The 19,685-nt window shown below is 41.2% G+C and overlaps 2 protein-coding genes across 2 annotated transcripts; both read left to right on the forward strand.

Annotated features, from left to right (window-relative positions):
• Positions 1–3,117: 3,117 nt before the first annotated feature.
• fnta (farnesyltransferase, CAAX box, alpha) lies at positions 3,118–9,697 on the forward strand. Its single transcript, XM_047585772.1, has 9 exons — positions 3,118–3,419; positions 3,864–3,949; positions 4,110–4,224; positions 5,352–5,456; positions 5,574–5,700; positions 5,933–6,081; positions 6,268–6,330; positions 7,850–8,042; positions 8,174–9,697. Exons 1-9 carry the CDS (start codon positions 3,292–3,294, stop codon positions 8,330–8,332), a joined length of 1,125 nt encoding a protein of 374 aa, XP_047441728.1. The 5' UTR covers positions 3,118–3,291; the 3' UTR covers positions 8,333–9,697.
• A 7,485-nt stretch (positions 9,698–17,182) lies between these two features.
• Positions 17,183–19,388, forward strand: LOC125008193 (transmembrane protein 271-like). Its single transcript, XM_047585317.1, has one exon. The coding sequence runs from the start codon at positions 18,201–18,203 to the stop codon at positions 18,990–18,992; it is 792 nt and encodes a 263-aa protein (XP_047441273.1). The 5' UTR covers positions 17,183–18,200; the 3' UTR covers positions 18,993–19,388.
• Positions 19,389–19,685: the final 297 nt, after the last annotated feature.

The following is a 19,685-nucleotide window of genomic DNA, read 5'->3' on the forward strand; positions in this document are numbered from 1 at the left end:
AATTACAACATTTTAAGCCCAGAGGCTGCCAATCATGTGTTGTGATAATGTGTTAAACGTTTCAGTTCATTTAAATCAACTTGCAACACTTGTAACTCATGAAGAAACAAGAAAATTTCTTGCAGTGTTAATGGATGTTGGTGGAAGTATTACCAGTCGGATTTGACAGCTGATTAAACTTAATTAATTATAGATTACAATGAATCATGTATTGTGTATAAAAGCATGGCCAAAAACAAGCTGCCACCTGGATATAACTAAACAAATATGTACGAGCCTCCTATTGGATATTTACTACATGAGCGATTATCTATCAGCTGGCAACAAGTTATTTAACCACAAGTGATGCAATGAGTAGCTGCTCATTTCTTAAACAGCCATTAAAAACTGGAAGGATTGTGGGGATCCATTGTCTTTGAGGAAGACGTGGTCATAAAAAAAATCCTGATTGATCATGATCAACATTATGTCCAAAGAGTGAGGTCAGCTGACTACCTGAATATTCTGAATGACCTGGTTATTCCATCAGTGGATTTTTTTTCTTATCTGATGGCGTGGGCATGTTCCAAGATGACTGGATTCGTCTGGCTCAGTTTGTGAAAGATGATTCAAGGAGCATCAGACATCATTTTCACTCATGAATTGGCCACTAGACCAGTCCAGACTTTAACCCCATTGAGAATCTTTGGGATGTTCTTGAGGAGGCTTTGATCAGTGGTCAGACTCTCCCATCATTAACATAAGATCTTGGGTTAAAAATGAATGCAACTTGGGCTGGAAATAAAATTTGTGACATTGCAGAAGCTTCTCACCATGCTGTAATCAAAGTTAAAGGCGTTTTTTTTTGCTGTGTTTTAACGCCATAAACGTCCCATCTCGTCAGCTAATATTTAAGAGGAACCATGAGCAGTTCTGGGACAACTCCTGGCTGTTTGGACAGACGGGAATCAGACAGATTGGTTGATGCATCCATTGAGACTGAGCAGCTGATAATGTTCAGTGTAGAGATGTGTCATGTGCAAAAGAGCCGAATCTAAGAGCCGATACTTGGTGGTGAATCAGAAGAGCTGATACCCAACAAGTGGGAGTCGACTCCCCACCACAGGGAGGCAGAACGTTGTTTTTTTACGTTGCCAATTACATGTGAGGACTTATAATCGTACCATTGTGTGAAAGCAGAGAGGTCGACCGAGTAAGACAGCAGACCACGGTGAAGGAAAGAGTACAGGTGAACGTATTTATGAGTGACACATGTCAACGCAACAGCATCTGGCTGAAATTTAAAGACACTGAGGGTGGCAGAGCAAAGTGTCCTCACTGCAAAATAAAAATAATATTCAGAGCAGGTTTCACCACAAACCTGCACAAGGACATTCATAATGTTTGTTTACTGAGTTTGTTTCTGCTTTTGCTTGTGCGGATTTGATTGCAGTGTTGTGTTCATTTGTGTGCACAATTAAAGTTTTATTGAAATATTAAACAAAAGTAAGGATGTGTTTGTAACAGGCTAACTGCACAAAATGAGAAAATTTTATTAGGCTTCTCATAAAAACCTTGAATGCAAAATGGGCTTATCAACACACAAATCATCTCCCATCTTCACACAAGACTACTTACACCTGGGGACCTCTGGTAATTTGAAATAATTGTCGGAGGTTGTTATTTGTATTATAATAATTGCACCACAAATTACCTTTCATAATTCTTGTAACACAGAGGTCGTCTGATAAAACTAATCCAGTGCGAATTAACATCTCTGTGATTTAAGGGTGAGTTTTTACTTTTTGCAGCTTTTTTTTTAGCCTCTTGTCACTTAATCAGAATTACTTCATTGATCCCAAGGGGAAATTATGAAAGATGATGAGAGTTATGAAGGATGTACTGTAATTCAAAGTTTGGACAGATGTCAGAGACCAAAGTTGAGATGTGACTGAACTATTTATCCATTTAAACAGATGAAATCATTAAATCAAGCATGAATCTGTTCGTTTTGTACTGGTGGAGCTGATGTAAATACTAACAGAGATAAATGGTGTCAAAAATATATTTTTATCATCCATTATAATTTACAGAATAATTAAAGCTGTCTCTGACACCACTGGAATGAGGTGGAAAGTAGCAGAGCCGTCTATGAATCGTACGTTTGAGTAAAAAATAAAGTTTGCTTATCACATGCGAATGCGCCACATGAAACACAAACATAATATCTGAATTACAGGACGTCCAAAGTAAAACTAATCCCCTGCGAATAGGGCTTTTGCTGTGTTGGGCTAAAATATTAGGCTATAAATATAATTTAATAATACTAAATAGACCCTTTGACAGTTTGTAAACAGCGTGATGTTTTTTGGGGGCGGGACTTAGCTGGAGGCAAAAGATCTCAAACACCGTACCCTGTAAACAGTGGTTAGCATATTTTAATGGCAAGAATGGACAAGGAAAATCCGACTGAGTGTTATTTTAAAAAGTTGGCTCTGACTGGTGGGACTATATTCATGGACTCCTACACTCTCAGTCACTGGATGGACGATTTGACCAAAGGAAGGACACAGAGGGGACGGAGTCTGGTCAGTCTTTACCAAGTGAAGCCTCTCCAACAAAGATATTACAAGAAGTAAGTGGACCTGTGGAGGGTAATGAAGAAAATGCAACTTCTGATTGAACACCCCTGAAACACACAACTAACGTTGCGTTAGCTCGCAGTTAGCATTAGCATGTATCAAGAATCCTCAGATAATGATTAACTTAACACTATTTCAAGCACAATTTAGTCTAACCTGTAACGTTATCCAGGATGAAAATGATTGTGTATCAGATATTAATCCTGCTCGATATCATGTGTACTGCAAACAGAGTTGTTGATGATTGTCTCACTCAAATGTTTTCTTTAAATCGCGTTCAAGTCACCTACAACTGGCAATGGCTGGTATGTGATAAAACTTCAAGTTAGTGTTTTTTTTTTTGGTTTTGTCCTCCAAAAATACGGCAAGACAACATTTTCCCGGTTGACAGTGACAGTGTTCGCCTCAAGTTTCCCTCTGTTTTGCCTCCATGACGTCACTGTGACGTAGCCATGGATGGGTCTATAAACAGCCATTGGGGAGTCGACTCTTTTTGGGAGCCGTGGCAAAAGAGTCGACTCCCAGGAAAAGAGACGAACCTCCCATGACTAGTTGGAAGAAGCGCGATATTTCCGATTCGACGCGAAGGCATCGTTGTGACGTTTCCGTCTCTCCTCGCAGGCTGCACCCGTGGCTAAAGCTAAGATAAACTAAGCTAAGCTAGTTAGCGATGTCAGGTGTCGAGGAAACTTCAAATGACTGCGCAGAACAGCAGGAAGACCAGGAGTTTAACGTAGAGGTTGATGACCACCTCGAGGAGGATTATGGCGACGACCCGACTCGATACAAGTTTTACAGGTAGTGTTTGGTTGTGGTTTGCTCAAACTCTTGGGTGGCTAACCTAGCTCTACCTGCTAGTACTTTTTGAGATCAGTTTATCAAACGCGGTAGTGTTTGATTACTTGTAGTTCTTGTAGTTCAGGGTCTGTTTTGTTATTGTGCGTAATAATAAACTTACTACGTGTGTCTGTGGTTATAAAAGGGCAACTTTATTAGTTGCTAATTGGACGGCTCAGTTTTGCATGGTTAGTGCAACCATAGATAAATATTGACAATAAAAATGATTAATAACATTAAAAAATATACAAGGATGTTGTGTCAGTTCATCTTCACAATGGTTTCATTTATTTCAAGACGAATGCACGTGTTTTTTTTTAAAGAAACTAGTTAGCATTGTGACTAGCTGCATTAGCTATCTAGCTAGAATTATAATGAATCCACCTCTGTGTCTTAATGTTTTAGGGACAGAAAGGAGTGGTCTGACCTGGAGCCTGTCCCTCAGGACGATGGACCAAATCCTGTGGTGAAGATCGCTTACTCTGAAAAGTGTAAGATGGTTGAGACTGTTCTTAACAGATGTAGATTATAGGGAAATACCATCCTCAAGTCCACCATTCATGAACATTTGCATTTTATTTCATCACTAGCATATGAAAATATAAAATGTAAAATATTTCACCGCTCTTCTTCATGTCTTTTGTCCAACAGTCTCAGATGTTTATGACTATTTCCGTGCACTCCTGAAGAATGATGAGAGAAGTGAACGGGCTTTCGCTTTGACAGCCGAGGCCATTGAGCTAAATGCTGCAAATTACACAGTCTGGTGAGCATGTTTTTGTTGTTGTTGTTGTTGTTTTTTTTACAGCAGGACTTCCACAGAGTCTTACAAAGTCTAAAATTTGGTAATCCCAATTTAAGGCTTAAAAAAAGTCTTATATACGAGCACATTTTGCATTGTTGGTATTAAATGGCGTTTATTAAATCCATTTATTCACTTCATCTGTTGTATGAAACCCTCTGGCCCTGGATGTTTCTGTTCCTAAAGCCAACTTTTCTTTTCACTTTTAAAAGGATTTCCAGAAACGTTTAAGAAAGGCAACTGGACTTGTAGTGTTTCCCGAAGACGTTTAGCATCTTCAGCTTAAATAGGAACATCTGTGTGTGGTGTCCATCAGAAACTAGCAGGGCTGGTGTCTGTTGACGACACAAAACGTACCTGTCACTGGCGGAACCTGTTTTGTTTTTTATCAGAATACTTTATTAGTCGTTTTGTTGCTGCTGCTCCCATGACGTGACAGTTGCAAGGTGACAGAGTCAGATAATATAAATACACTTTATTAAAAAGGTATTTGGTCCCTGGTGTATGACTGCGAGTGTGTTATGTTTGGTGGTGGTCGGAGACACATTGGCAGTCACGTTTCCATCATTCTGCCCCAGGGCAGCTGTGACTACTGAGGTAGTTTACCACCACCAGGGTACGACTGTGTGAGTGAATAAATAATACATTTGATTGTAAGCTCCTTGAGCATCTAAAATGGAAAAGCGCTATATAAAACCAATGCATCATTATTATAAAAATAAAAATAAGATGTAAACCAAATACTGCACAAGTATTCACAATATGCAGAGGTAAATGGTTATAAATAAATGAACAGTTGTTTATTTTATTTGTGTACACAGAAATAAATAATTCAGATAAGCACATAGATGTAGGCACTCTCCGGTGTGAGAATTACACTATTTAAGGAACATTGTCCAACAGACAAAAGGTCTCTCCCTTAATGAACAAAGAACTCACTTTGTAATTGGACTTAAACTTCATATTTTTGCAGGCAGATTTATTTATTTAACATTTACATGCTTTCTATGTGAAAATGAAGACATACAAATGGAAAAAAATGAGAATCCTCTGCGAAAATGTACTCTAACATTGAATTTGGGGATGTTTAGGCACTACAGGCGAGTGCTCCTGCAAGCCCTCTCAAAGGACCTGAGGGAGGAGATGAGGTACATTACGAACATCATCGAGGAGCAGCCCAAAAACTATCAAGTCTGGTGAGTGCTGGCAAATTCCCTTTCTCCATTTCTTCACAGAGGTAGAAGAAATAAAAAGAGAGGGAGTGTGCAGCACGTCAGTTTCAAAGCCCCACTGTTTTTTCAAATGTCTTTCAGGCATCACAGACGTATGGTGGTAGAGTGGTTGAATGACCCCTCGGAGGAACTGGAGTTCATCGCGGACATTCTCAGCCAGGACGCAAAGAACTACCACGCCTGGCAGCACAGACAGTGGGTCATCCAGGTAGGTGTTGCTCTCAGCGCAGAGCGGCTTCAAAACTGAGGGATGAGAAACCGGTTCTCTGCCCACAGCGAGACGCGCTGCCAGATTGAATGATTCATTTGTTAATCTGGTTGTTTGTTGGCGTGTTGCTGCGGTCAGTATTTCTTTCAGGGAGTGCAGGGCCACTACAGAAAGCACAGTGTGATTACATAAACATGTCTGTGGCCAACGTTTTGTCTTATTCAATCTCAAGGAGTACAAACTGTGGGAAGGCGAGCTGGACTTTGTGGAGAATCTTTTGGAAGAAGATGTGAGGAATAACTCCGCGTGGAACCAGAGGCATTTTGTCATTTCTCACACTACAGGCTTCTCAGATCCAGCCGTGGTGGAGAGAGAGATTCAGTGAGTGCTTTTCCTTAAACATCTGGACGATTTGGACACGAATTCAGTTTGCTCTTTTTAAGCTTGATGTTACTTAGAGAATTTTAATGCAAATATATCTTCTGTTGTGTTGAGGGAGTGATACAGTTCACTTAAGGGGATGCGGTCGCATACATTTGACTGGTTTTCTTGTCTTTTCTACTTAAGGTATTGCGTGAACCAGATCAGGAAGGCTCCTCACAATGAGAGTGTGTGGAATTATTTAAAAGGGTAAGATATAAATCACAGATCAGACACATTTTTTTGGATCGCCTTATTTGCACCATGGTGAGAGCAGATTGAAAGCAGCTAATGATGTAGTTACGCACACATAAAAAGCAGACCCCTCACTCCAGGATCCACAACACACAAACACTGTGTTGCACATAGCTTCACTTACATGAGTAGCTTTTGTAAAGAAAATCCAGTCCCATGTGAAACCAAAAGTCATATTCAGACTCAAAGTTTCAGCTACTGTTTGGTTAAGTGGATGCAACAAAACTAGTTTTCGAGAGATGTAGTGAAGATTGAATGCAAATCGTCTTCCGCTGTGTTAATTGCGCAGTACAAAGCCTTTCTGCAAATTGCAAACAGCACGTCGTAATGCATGTCTGTACCACGGTATTCACCGGGGTGTAAATAGTCACACTGACTGCTCCACCCTGGGTGAAAATAACGTAGCTGGCTGCTACCTCTGGCGTAGACAGAATCCGTTCTTATCACAATATGAGTCTGGTAGCACACCATTTGCATTTCATTACGGGGCATGTTTCAACTGGTGCATAAGAAAAATGAAAAATGCTCCGCATGCAGTTGGATATTCCTACAACCCGGACAGATCCCTGAAGTGCCGGTGACTGCGTATCCTCAGTGGTTTCACTGTCGGTGTCTTTTACAACAGATGAATCTAAACGTCTCATCTTTGTTTGTGAAGAAAATCAAGTCCAGCAGCGTTCAGATGATGTGCATGACTAAGTCACTGTTGTTATTCTGTCCGTCACTGCATAATCCTCCCCCCGGTATAGTATAATACAATATAATCTAATATAATGTAATATCTCATCCTCTACTGCTGCTTATCCTCACTAGGGTCGTGGGGGATTCCTGGAGCCTATCTCAGCTGTCATCGGGCGAGAGGCGGGGTACACCCTAGGCAGACTGCCAGTCTATTGCAGGGCTGTAGGGTCATAATATAATATAATATAATATAATATAATATAATATAATGAGGGATTCCACTGAAATTCCCCCACTAATAGTTTGTGAGCGCCATAATTTCTGGTTTGTTACCAGGCTACCTGGATGCTACATGCTAAAGGCATCTGCCATTTTTTTGTTTATCTTTTACATTTATGCGTATATCTAAAGTAAACAAGTTTGGGAGTTTTAGTAAAGGCCTAACCAGCTACAGGGGTTACAAATTAGTTTTGACTAGATACCTGTATGCATGACGTCTGTTTTTATATTAATATGAAATAATGTTTGATGCATTTGAATTAATTAATAAAAAGAATAAATCCCAAGGAAATCTGTAATTGTCAAAATTGGTGAAACAGTCCCTGATATATTAATTAATCTGTCCAGTCGGGTCAGAGAAAAAGAGGAATATTTCAGTGTGCCCTCCCCATCCAGACATTCATTATATATAGCATGCTACAGGGGTGAAATGGCCAATAGTGATGGAGTTATTAAACATGGAAAAGCTCGCTGACGGCATCTCCTGTTTTCTCCTTCTTTTTCCCGCCTCAAGGATGCTGCAAGACCGAGGTCTATCATCTCAGCCAGGTCTGCTGGAAAAGGTCCTGGAGCTGAAAGAGACACATTGCTCGTCTTATCTTCTAGCCTTTCTGTTTGACTGCTACGAAGACGCCTTAGAGAACAATGCGCAAAAGGAAACGGTGAATGAAGAGGAACAAAAGGAAACCCTAAGAAAGGCTCTTGAAGTAAGTGTTTTGTGAAAAGTGTTGGCAAATTCTAAATAAAAGAACATTTTAGTCTTGATTTTATTAAATAAATCTGAGGGTGATAATTTTTCCAGCGATGTTTGACCCTCTTTTATTCTCCCACTTTGAAGATTTGTGACCATCTGGCACGAGAGAAGGACACCGTTCGTAAGGAGTACTGGCAGTTTTTGGGACGTTCTTTAAAGAGCAAACACGGAAGCAGTGACGAACCTGTGGCAGACAATCCAGAGCAGTCGGTCCCCGCGTCCGCCCCGCAGGAGGTCAGCTAGACCGTTTCCTCTCCCCGTCCTGCTTCATCGTGTCATCACGGAGGTTGATATTACTGTAAATTGCGGAAGAAGTTTAAAAAAATCTCAACACACCAAGAAGAATGCACTGCGTTTGAAAGCCCCCCCCCCTCTAACTAATGTGTCATTATGTTTGCTAAGATGGAGAAGTGGATTTCATGTTAATTATTTCTCACCTTAATTAAAACTTAAATAACCCCCAGATAAGTTTTTGTCTTCGATCTGGAAATCATTGAGCCGTTTTAACCTCACCTTTAGTTTTATGAGACTGTCTGCAGTTCTTGTGCTTTGAATCTGACTGTGTAATTATTATTGTTTTACTCCTCTGAACTTTCCTCACCTGTGTCAGCGTGTTTGCAAGCACCGTCAATAACCAATTTATAGTTCTGAGTATTTGGAGGCCGTTAATGATCAGAGTAAAACAATATGAACTGGACCGCTTTGAAATATTTAGTTTCTATCACACGTTAAATAATGTAGCCTGAGTTGATTGACTCGATGCATTTTGGCGACGTAAAGTGTCTCTAAAGCTCAGGACACACAAAACTGATGCCAGAGAAGCATCTCGTCAAATCATCTGCGTTGAGACGACGTATGTTCTGCACCTGCATGACAGGAAATATGTCTACGCACCAGCAGGTGGCAGTAGTCTGTAGTTGTTACCCAGAACTGGAAACTGTAAGAGTCACTGTTGAAGAGAGCAACGCGTTGCACACTTCTCCTGAATCATGCTGATTTTTTATTTTTTTTTCCCCCCGTGTGTGTGAGACATCCATGAGTTATTGTTTGTTCACTTTCACAAGTTCCATTTATTTATTTTTTTTTCTGTTGTTGCTAAGATCAGTCACCGACACCCTCCAATGCAGACTCTGCTAAAAAGCTGGTAACAGGTCAGACTAGTGCCAGTGGTGCAGGACACCACCACAACTAGCCTGACTACGTGCTCAGTGTATCACAGGCCCACGGGATGTCATATTTTTTGAATTTTACTCCCCAGAGATCCAAACAGTGTGACCTGTCATCAGCTGCACCTGCTCTCAATGGCAAAAAGATAAATGTGATGGAACGGTTTATGTAACTTCATCAATTTGTCATCATTTTGTTAATTCATTTGTAAAAAAAAAAACCTTTAACTCCCAATAAGACTTGAATTGGATTCTTGTTTGCATGCAGACATGCTTTTAACATACATCTATGAAAATGTTTTGATCGTTTGGTTGCATTTGTCGGACTTACTTGTGTTTTTTTTAGAAGCATCGCTAAAATAATTTTGTAGTAACATGACGTTTGTTTGTAAAACTTTTTTTTTTTTTTTGTCAGTTAAAATAAAGCAGGTGAGAAACTAAACGCAGCGTTAAGGCTGCTGCTGCTGCATTCAATGACTCGTACAACATCACAGCTTCCCGCTCCTCTCCAGATCTATATCGCTGGCTTCCAGTGAGTCACTTTCTTTTTTCTTTTTTTTTTTTTTTGTTTGTTTTGTTTGATCCTCCGAGTTGCGCTGCCAGGAGAAAACTGAACCAGGCAGCCCCTGTGCACGCAGCACATGTATTGACACTCACAACTTCATGTCCTGGCCTCCCTCGGAGTTAGGAAATGGATTTACTCCACTAGACGCAGCTGTTTCAACTTCTGCTGACACTACAACACAATTCAACCCATTATAGTTTCTAACCAAGCAGCCAGTGTTCCAGCAGGGTAATTGCCACTTCTGAACACCACTGATATTAGAGTAGGAATGATGGCTTTTCTCCGCAATGAGAAAAGCAGTGATCATAAAGTTCATGTCATCAGCCGTTATGACACAGCTGAGCTATGGTGGCTGTGTGACACTGACCAAAAAATGCAAATGTGGGTCAATCTGCATGAATGTGAAGTTGCTGCTTTAGTAAATGACAGCTGACTTCATTACACCAGACCGAGAGACACGATCCAGGCTGCTAAGCTACACTGAATATCAGCCTCACTGCTTCAACCTATTAAAATAAACACATCAGGTATCTTCTGCACCTCTTTGTTTGGATGGCCGTGCTCTCTAGTGGTTAAATCTACCCTTCCAAAGAAAAAAAAAACAAAAAAAAAAAACAACAAAGAGCACCAGACAGTATTTAATTAAAATCCTAATTAAACCCAGCACAAGTCCAAACAAAGCACCCGGGTCCCCTTGAAGTCTGTGTGCAAAGGGAGTTATTAAATACAGGTGACTGCAGACAAATAGCTTGTGTTTTGGTCTCCATATGTGATGTCCTCCACAGCAGTTATCGCCACGCACTCTTGCCGTGCTGCTGCCTTACCTCTTAAAATGCGCGAACAGACACAGTGGATTAACAGGAGACCAGTGTATCGGTGCAGAGGTCTGGACGAGATCCAGATTGGTTCTGAGACATCTGTTTCTTATAAATGGTGGAATAGGCAGCTAATCCTGTGTGGGATTCTGCTGCCTCTCTGTTCATCAAGGAGTCAGCTGTGTGTGTTTGTATGTGTGTGTGTGTGTGTGTGCACGTTTTTCACAAAGCATTGCTGCCAAAGCCATCCAGCTAACAACATGTAAGATTGCTGAGGGAGTGAATATGTGCATGAGTGTGGTACTGTTATAACGTGTGCAGAGAATGAAGTCACACATGAAAATAAAATGAAAAAGTAACAGTGGAAAAATAACACAGCTCCACGTGACGTTTTTATCACCTCCGTCACTGTTATAACACGAAGACATGAGACAAGTGCAGTTTAAACACTTAAAAAAGATCACAGACAAATAGATAGACAGATATCTTACTGGTGGAACTCGATTAATCTGATCAATTAGAGACTTTGTTTAATCGCGATTAATCGCATAACAATATTAGGTACCCCCTAACACCAACATTTTTTAATTTAAATGGATTTTGAGTGGACGACTGAATCCAATTATAGACGCAGACATGAATATTTTAAACTCAAGCTCTTTTAATGTTTAGTGGAAAAATGCATTTAATTGCAATTCAATTCAAAACAGTGGAAAAAGAAATAAAATATCACTGGTAAAAACTGAACAGACCTAAAGTTAAAGTGCCATTGTAAGTACTTTTTCAGGACAGTGTTGACTTTAAATGGTAAAATCAATCAATCAATCAATCAATTAATTAATTTGACACAAAGTGCAATTTTCTGCTTATTTCTTCTTCTGGTAAAACAACCAGAAATAGGCTTTCATTCTTCTATTTTGCTAGCCGCTAGCTGTTAGCCAAGCTCGGACGTGTGCATCGGTGTAATCGTTGTACCAGGAAATCGTGCACTCACAAAGTTCCGCATTGTTTGGAATACATATAGCGATTAAATGCGTTAATTTTTTAATGTGTTTTGTAATTAATTAATCGTAACTATGCGTTCAAGTCCAACCCCTAATATATACAGCTAGCTACAAATCCTGAAAATGATTCTTTTTACAATTTACTTGGATGGAGAAAGAAGTCAATTGTTACAATAAATAAATATATAAAACATCAATAATAAAATAAAGCATGCAACATCCCAGGAATATTTGTAGTTATACCAGAGAGATGCATTTATAAGAGAATACTTAAATTAATGAGAATCTACTCTACAGAATTAACTAAACATGCATTTAGAGAGAGAACCTAGCTCGAAAAAAAAGTGAATAAGAAAAATAAAAATCTTAAAAGTAAGCACTAAACCCGTATTATATCTGTTGAGTTTGACTCAAATCATAACATTTCATCTACTGCACTGCACTCAAACACAGACAGAAATACAAATCTTTATTAACGTTCCAGTCATGTCTTTATAAGGTTTATAAAATCACATTTTGTACTGATGTGTGCATTATTCTTTTGTTGTGTAGATACTGAATCTAGTTTGAAAACACATACATACACTCGGCTCTGAGCAGTGTGTCAGATATGATATAAACAAAAAAGTATATGGATTTACATGTAGTCCTCCTAATTGGAAAATCCAGAGTCGAGAGATGAATGCGCTATGATTGGGTGAATCCAAAAATGTCCTCAAACAAGCAGGTTTCCAGCAGGTGAAAGTGAAAACAGCTCTGACGGAAAAGGGAAGTGACAAACAGGAAAGCTCATTCTGGACTGGAGGGAAGTTTTAATCACACGTGAAAGGAGCCAACGTCACACCAAACAAAGCTCCATCACTCCGGATGTGAGGCTTGGCAGGGGAGCCTCCTTAATGGACTCTGCCCCTCGCTGTGCAGTGGTCCTGGGGCTATACTACCTACTACAAGTTTCTCTGTTTTTGTCTAACATCAGCTTCATTTGACTGAACACTTTCTTAGAGGCGGTGATGCAACTTCTTTTCTATGAGAGGCAGAAACGAGGAGCGCACTGGATCCGTCTGGGACTGATCAGAAAAGAATCAGTTGCATCATTTCGAATCATTACGCTCTCGCAGGCAGTTTTATTACTCGGAGAAACTACTGCACCTAATCTGTCAGTGAGAAAACGTACGCCACGTAAAACTCCAACTGGGTTTAAAAGGATGACTCTGCTGCTGCTGCTTGTGGAAGGGCCCCTCGACTAATCTATTAATAATATTGTTGAAAAATTGTGGATAATTTGAAACATCATTTAGTAGCAAATGCATCGTGCTAACAACTATATATTGCGAAGGCATGTTTAGCTGTTTTCCTTTAATTTTAGTGACATGATGTGCAAAACCAAGTTTACATGTAGATGTAATATACAAGTAAAGCTGATCATTACTGTAGTTGTGTCATTAAAATGTCTAAAAGGTATTTGTGTGGAAAATACTCCCCCTGTGGCTGTTTTAATCCCATACATGTGATCATTACGTTCACTCTCATTTTCACCTCTTCCTTCTCTCTAATGAACCATTGTAATGGTCTGATCATCATCATTATCGTCGTTACCATCCCACGCAGCTCTGCAATGGAGAAGGAATGAATTCCTTTGTAAGAAAAAAAAATTAAAAAATAAAACGATATGTGGATATCCATCAGAGAAATACCACCATTAATCTTCTTTAATAACAATCACAGTGACTGAATGTGGAAGAAATGTATTTAAGTTATTAATCAAATGTTGGCAGCGGCTGTCTCCAGACCCGACACTCTGAGAATGAAGGATAATTTAATAACAAAGAAAGGGAGAAAGAAAGAAGGTAGAAAGATAATTGAACTGTTGTCACTATATATGATTTAAAACTAGTCCTCAGCTTGAAATGTCTATCATCCTACATTTTTTTCTTTGTGCCCTTTATTTTCACTCTCTGAAAAATACAGTCTCCCGTAAGTTCTTTAATTAAAAGTCACTCCATGGAAACCAATTATCAATATATACGGCCGGGCCAATAAAGTGTGTCATTACATCAGGTAGTGAAAATCTAAAGGACCTGGAATGAGTTTAGAGTTGAAGTGACTTTTGATTTAGAAGAAGACCTGTTATTAATTCTCTGTGTATTTCCTTCAGACAATGGCTAATGGTTGTGGCAATAACACTGGATAATGCTAGATGGAGCATTGTTAAAAAACTACTACTACTACTACTACTACTACTACTACTACTAACTACTAACTACTCGATTTAGTATTTCCTACAGATTATTATTTTTCTCACAATGAAACAATCTTAACACAACTTTAAGAACAATGTCACTCTTAATTTAAGCCAATAAATGAATAAGCAATTTATAAATTAAACGTTTTCTTACTTAAAGCTGCGTCGGCTCAGTTTTTGGCCACCGGGGGGCAGCAAAACAAGCTGCCTCATGCGGCAGTGACGTCAATGCATACCCGCTATTGTTATTGACGCTGTATAAATAAAATTTAATTGAACTGCGTATTTACTGTTCAGTTTTGGTTTAGATTAACTCCTAGAAAAAAAATATCTAGCTGCAAAATGATTTTATGGACATTGTCTGTATTCGTTTGGGGCCAGAAGCGTAGGGTCGATTTATCTGAGATAGTTTTTGGGCAACATGAGCCCATAGTGGATGTAGCTGAAATCGATTATAGCAGAATATGCAAGCTGGAAAATCAATCACTATTAGGCGTACTGGAGCAACTGTTGAGTGAAAGCAACATATTTTACATTGCCTACACTCATCTAATCCATTGCCAATATAAAAAAAAATCGACTAATGCGGCTTTAAATAACTTCTTTGTTCCTTTTGTTTTCGGTCCTGCCCGTTTGATAGCACCTGTCCCTGGTCAGGTCCTGGTCAGACAGATGTTCAGCCTCTATATTGATTCTTTAATTCAGAGTCAGTTCCTCTTTGGGATAAACATTGCTTGTGTCCCTCCCAGTTCCAGCCATCGACAGTGGAGACTGCTTTAGACTCATTAATATTTATAGGCTAACACTGGATTTTACAGGCTGACCTGTCACCGCTGTTGTAACTGTTGCTGTAAAACTGCATCTTAGATGCAGAAGCAGTCCCTTCACAGCTGACTCTTGGCACACCAGAAGCAAAGGGATCCTAAACGCACACACACATCCACACACACACACAGTGTCTTGTAGTGATTTAAGCTGCTGTTCTTGAAGTAGAAAGAGGGGATTTTAGCACCGTGTTAGTGATCTGTCTGCATTGTTCTGTGTGCCACTAATACTGCCAGGTTACTGTATTCTTACCACACTCTGAAGAATGTCCTCTACATCTAAATCAGGACAATTTCCACATATTTCTGCTGTGGTCTACAACCCTTTACCTCTCGCTGCCTTGTGTGCGAGGGGTGATCTAACCTATTAGGACGGGAATTGCTTTCTTCTTCAGTAACACTGTCTTCAAGGTTTGTGACCATGACAAGGAAATTGTCTGTGTTATGGAGGGGAGCGAGGCTCTCCTTGTGCCCCGATGACAGACATATGCTGTTAACAACTTCTGCTTCATCAGATTTGTCGGGCAATTGAGTCCAGTAGCGTTCCCTAAGATTAAGATGCAAGCTGCGTACCTGTGGCTGCTCGTCCTGTGAGATAACTGAAGCCATTTCTCTGAGATGCCCCGGTCTTATTTATGTAGCTCTTGATCACAGCTACAGACTCAAAAGGTTTCACGACGCCCACATTGTGGAACAAAACAAATGTGAAAAAAAAAACTGGTTTGAATCTGTTGCCACACAAAGAGCAGACATTATACAATGCTGTAACACAAGCTAACGCCTGGTCAGAGGATGCGAGGCGATGGGTCCAGTCATTCATAATGCTGCTGCTGATGGTGTTTACATCTACAGCGCTGCCAATGGACTGACCCACACTGCCAGCAAGCAGGGCTGCCAATCAATCAATCGGTCAGTCGACCAATCAGCACATCATCAGCTCATCAGCATCACATTCTTTTATGTGCACACCCATGCAAAGAAGTAATGACCTAATTAGAGTGGCGCTCATGCTTACTGGCAGCTGTACTGGTACAGTCAATGAGGTGGCTCATTGTGATGAATGGATGGGCATTGGACGTTCTCTGGTGTCATTCTCACCCCTCAAACATTTGGGTAATTAACTCAAAAACTTTCGCTTGTCCTCTGAGAAATTTCATGTCCAGGCAAAATGAACTGGAAATAACTCCAACAACCTACAATGTTCTGCCAGCAGGTCACACTATCACATCAACTCGTATATCCTTGAACTTTTTTCCACATGATCAATTCTTAAATTTTGGAAACTTGTTTTCAGCTGGCAGTCGTCTTTGGTTTAGACTCTCAATGGATCGACTCCCATGAAATAGTGCACGGACACTTATGAGATAGATAATAAATCTTAATAACTTTAGTGATCCGTGTACCTTTCCCATGAGGCCGTATCAATATCAAGTTATGTGTGTGTTGTTTTATACAATTTGGTCCAGACATTCGGCAGGATGAACTGAAATAACTTTTGTGTTCTCCTGAAGTTCCCTCTAATGCATCTAAAACTTTAATCCATAACCAGCCAACTCAGCCACGGGCTGTTGTTTATCACTGTCAGATGTTAGCATACTTACAACTGAATTATTTAGCATGTTTAGTTGTTACTTTTTTGTTTTTAGCATAAGCAGCTATTTAGTGTATTTAGTACTATCATGTGCCTGTAGCCTAAACAAAGATGGTGATGGGTGGTATCTTAGAGAGATTTATCTATAGGTACCTGCTAAACATTAACAAGTTAATCGAAATAACTGTGAGTAGTCTGGATTAGATTTCTGAAGTTAGCATTTAGCTCAAAGCACTGCAGGGCTGTTAGCTTCTGGTCTCCAAACTCATTTACTTTTAGAGTCTGAACAAATGTAGGAATGTTAGCCTGCTTACAACTATGTGGCATGTTTAGCTGTTACTATCAATATTGACCTTTTTACTTTCATACTCTGTTTAAGTAAGTGCAGACTATACATTTAGCCTCATTTATTGACACATACGTAAACAATAGGAGTACCTGTTAGCATGTTCAGCTATAGTCAAGAGTCAGGATGGAGCACTCAGAGCTGCTACCCCTCATGACGCAAGGGCTAAAGGAGACATTTGTCCACATAAAGTCCCTGAAATGAAAGTGGAATTAGTGGAATCTCCTCTTCGTCTGCCCATCCTATTTGTCTTTTAATAGGAACCATATTGGACTTCACACTCAAACATTTACTTTTAGACTGTGGGCAGCAGCTTCTGCCGGGCATTACAGCATGCACTGTGGATGACTCACACTGCATGTCCTTCTACATTTGTTTTGGGACTGAATGCCTGTCTCTAAACAGCCATCAACCCTATGATGCTTATTTAGATTGTTTCTCTCCGCCTGGCTGAAGTCAGCACCGAGGTCATGTGGGCATTGAACTTATTGCAGTTCCCGTAGGCGCCCACCTACACAATACATTAGTTCTAAATAAACGAAGTCAGACATGTAGTTTTGGAAAGGATTTTTCCTTGGTTAGCTGTGAGGAGGAGTCCGGTCAGATGACCTGAGCTGGATGTTTCAGCACCACGGACAGCGCACAGCCTCCCTCTGCTGTTACTGGTGCCATGTTTGTGATTAGGAGACAAATAGCCCAACACAAGCAGAAAGTACGCAGTGATGACACAGACACAGCTCACTGTGTGTGTGTGTGTGTGTAGCTCATACATTCACGCATGAGCCTAATATCTGCAGGCACTGGTTAAAATTGGAATTGGAATCGGAATGGAAATTAAATTATCTCATTGGAGAAATCGTGATCCCACCAACAGAACACAGTTTACCATTTGCACAAATTAAATTCCTTCCAGTCGCTGCTGCCAATGATTTTACTACGAGGCTGAGGGCTTTACGGCTGCGTAAAGGAATTAATGTTGGTGAAAGGCAAATTATTTCTGTCCCTGTGGGGAATTGTTCGTTTGATCACCAACCAAATGCCGTCCACCCACCTTTCAGTTTAACACCACACAGCTATAAAGTCGCTCGGACACAATTTAAGAGTTTGAAGGCCCGAGGGTCACTGGTCATTGGTCAGCATGGACCCTCCCGAAGCAGCCCCCTCCTTCTCTGCCACAAAGACACCACTCATCATTCAACCCGGCGACTCGGCGACCAGCAGCAGGCGAGACTCTTCGGGGGGAGGAAAAAAAAACTTTTGGTCAGAGGAGCGCTTCTTAAGTCATTTAAGCTGCTGCCTGGGCTGATCATTGGCTGTGTATGGATTATCGATAAGTGCAGAGAGGAACGCGCTGTTGCCATTAATTATTTATATATTCCCGTAAAGCTGCGGGGATGCGAGAGAGACGCAGCAGCGGCGAGGATCGCCCGCTCTGAACCGGAGGAGTCACGGGCAGATGATGTCCCAATGTGAGAGTGCTTCCAGAGGAAACGAAGGAGAGGACGAAGGAGGATGAAGAAGGGGGGAGAGGGATCGAGAGCGGCAGAGGTGGAATATAATGAAGTTGAGTGGGAAAGGACTGTGCACCGTCCTCTCCGGCACCCTCCTCTTCGTGTGCGCCCTGTGCGAAGTTGTCGTTGGATTAAGATGCGTCTCGCTGGGATCTACGGTGAAAGCGCATTTCCACCTCGGCTCGGCGGCCGGGGCTTTCTACTCCGGGCTACTTGTGGGAATCGGGCAGGTCCTGCTGGGCTCCGGGCTGCTCTGTTGCATGGAGAAGCCCGGCTGCAGGAATTTCTTTCTCCTCGGTGTTGTGGTCTTCTTGTTGGGAGTCCTCACTGCCTTCTCCGGCGCGGTGGTGGACGGGGACACGGCTTCTCTGGTGGAGAGGAAATATTCCCATTACTGCTTCCACTCTTTGGTTGTGAACACTGCCTGCGAGCAGCTGAGGGATTACCAGCGGACTCTGGTGATCTCCACTGTTCTCAGCACACTGGAGTGCCTCCTCGGGCTCATCAACCTGGTGATCATCAAAAGGTACAAAGCAGCGCAGTTTTCTAGGAGCAGACAGTGTCAGAGGCAGAGCGCCGGGGCGATCATCTTCAGCGAGGAGCGGGACTGCTCCTCGGCGGATTTCCAGCCGGTGTCTTACATTAATTTGGGTGTTTTTAATGTGTTTGACGAGACAGGTGCCGAGGTGCAGTGCGGGGGACACCCGTCAATCGAGCTGCCGGGATACTCGCCCACGGACCCGGAGCTCAATCATTGCTTCCCTTTCTCCTACCCGATCCCCAGTGAGCTGCCACCCGCATACGAAGACATTTTCCCCGTTGAGGCATGCAATACATAGCCGCTCCGGAGCAGCCCCGACAAAGAGTCCCTCTGCTTTGACAATCAGTGACTTTTGTGCTCAAACAACCCCACTCCTATTCTTCTTCCAGCACCACCAACAAAAAAACAACTAGTAAGTTACACAAGAGGACAAGAGCAGTGGATTTCAATTCACCTGACTCCATTCTGATATTTTCTTACATCTGCTCAGTAGCTTCTATAGCACATCACCACTCAGACTCATGTAGATTTAAAAAAAAAAAAGCAACAGATCAAAGTGATACAGGCCCAGACAGTGCAGCCACATCGAGGCCCATAAACGCAACAGCTTGCTCGTATAACAAAAGCAGAGTTTGTGTTTTGAATGTTTGCTGTTAACGTTTTTACCTGTGAATAAAATGTGTGTTTAACCTCATCTAGAGCTGATGCCAAAATGGCTTTTTGGAAACCTCTTGTAACGGTGTGTTTAGTCTGTAATTCAAGACTAAAGTTTTCTCCGGGATTTGGAGCAGGCAAACGAATGTATCACGTTTACTCCTTAATTCATCATCAACGCCGGCTCATCATCTTCATCATCATCATTATCATCATCGTCGTCATCGTCATGTTCATCACGCTGAAATGTTAAAGAAAGCGAAGACTCCAAAGAGCTCAGCATGTTGCACTGTGTGGTGTCGATTTTAAAGGCACGCGTCAGTGATCTATTATTACA

This window comes from Mugil cephalus, chromosome 5 (assembly GCF_022458985.1).
Source record: "Mugil cephalus isolate CIBA_MC_2020 chromosome 5, CIBA_Mcephalus_1.1, whole genome shotgun sequence".
NCBI classification, from domain to species: domain Eukaryota; kingdom Metazoa; phylum Chordata; class Actinopteri; order Mugiliformes; family Mugilidae; genus Mugil; species Mugil cephalus.

Bases quoted from the DNA above. Each gene is read 5' to 3' on its own strand.
- fnta (XM_047585772.1), top strand. From the start codon at position 3,292: ATGTCAGGTGTCGAGGAAACTTCAAATGACTGCGCAGAACAGCAGGAA. The intron at 5,457-5,573 runs GTGAGTGCTGGC...AATGTCTTTCAG, and splicing joins CCCAAAAACTATCAAGTCTG to GCATCACAGACGTATGGTGG. The intron at 5,701-5,932 runs GTAGGTGTTGCT...TTCAATCTCAAG, and splicing joins ACAGACAGTGGGTCATCCAG to GAGTACAAACTGTGGGAAGG.
- LOC125008193 (XM_047585317.1), top strand. From the start codon at position 18,201: ATGAAGTTGAGTGGGAAAGGACTGTGCACCGTCCTCTCCGGCACCCTC.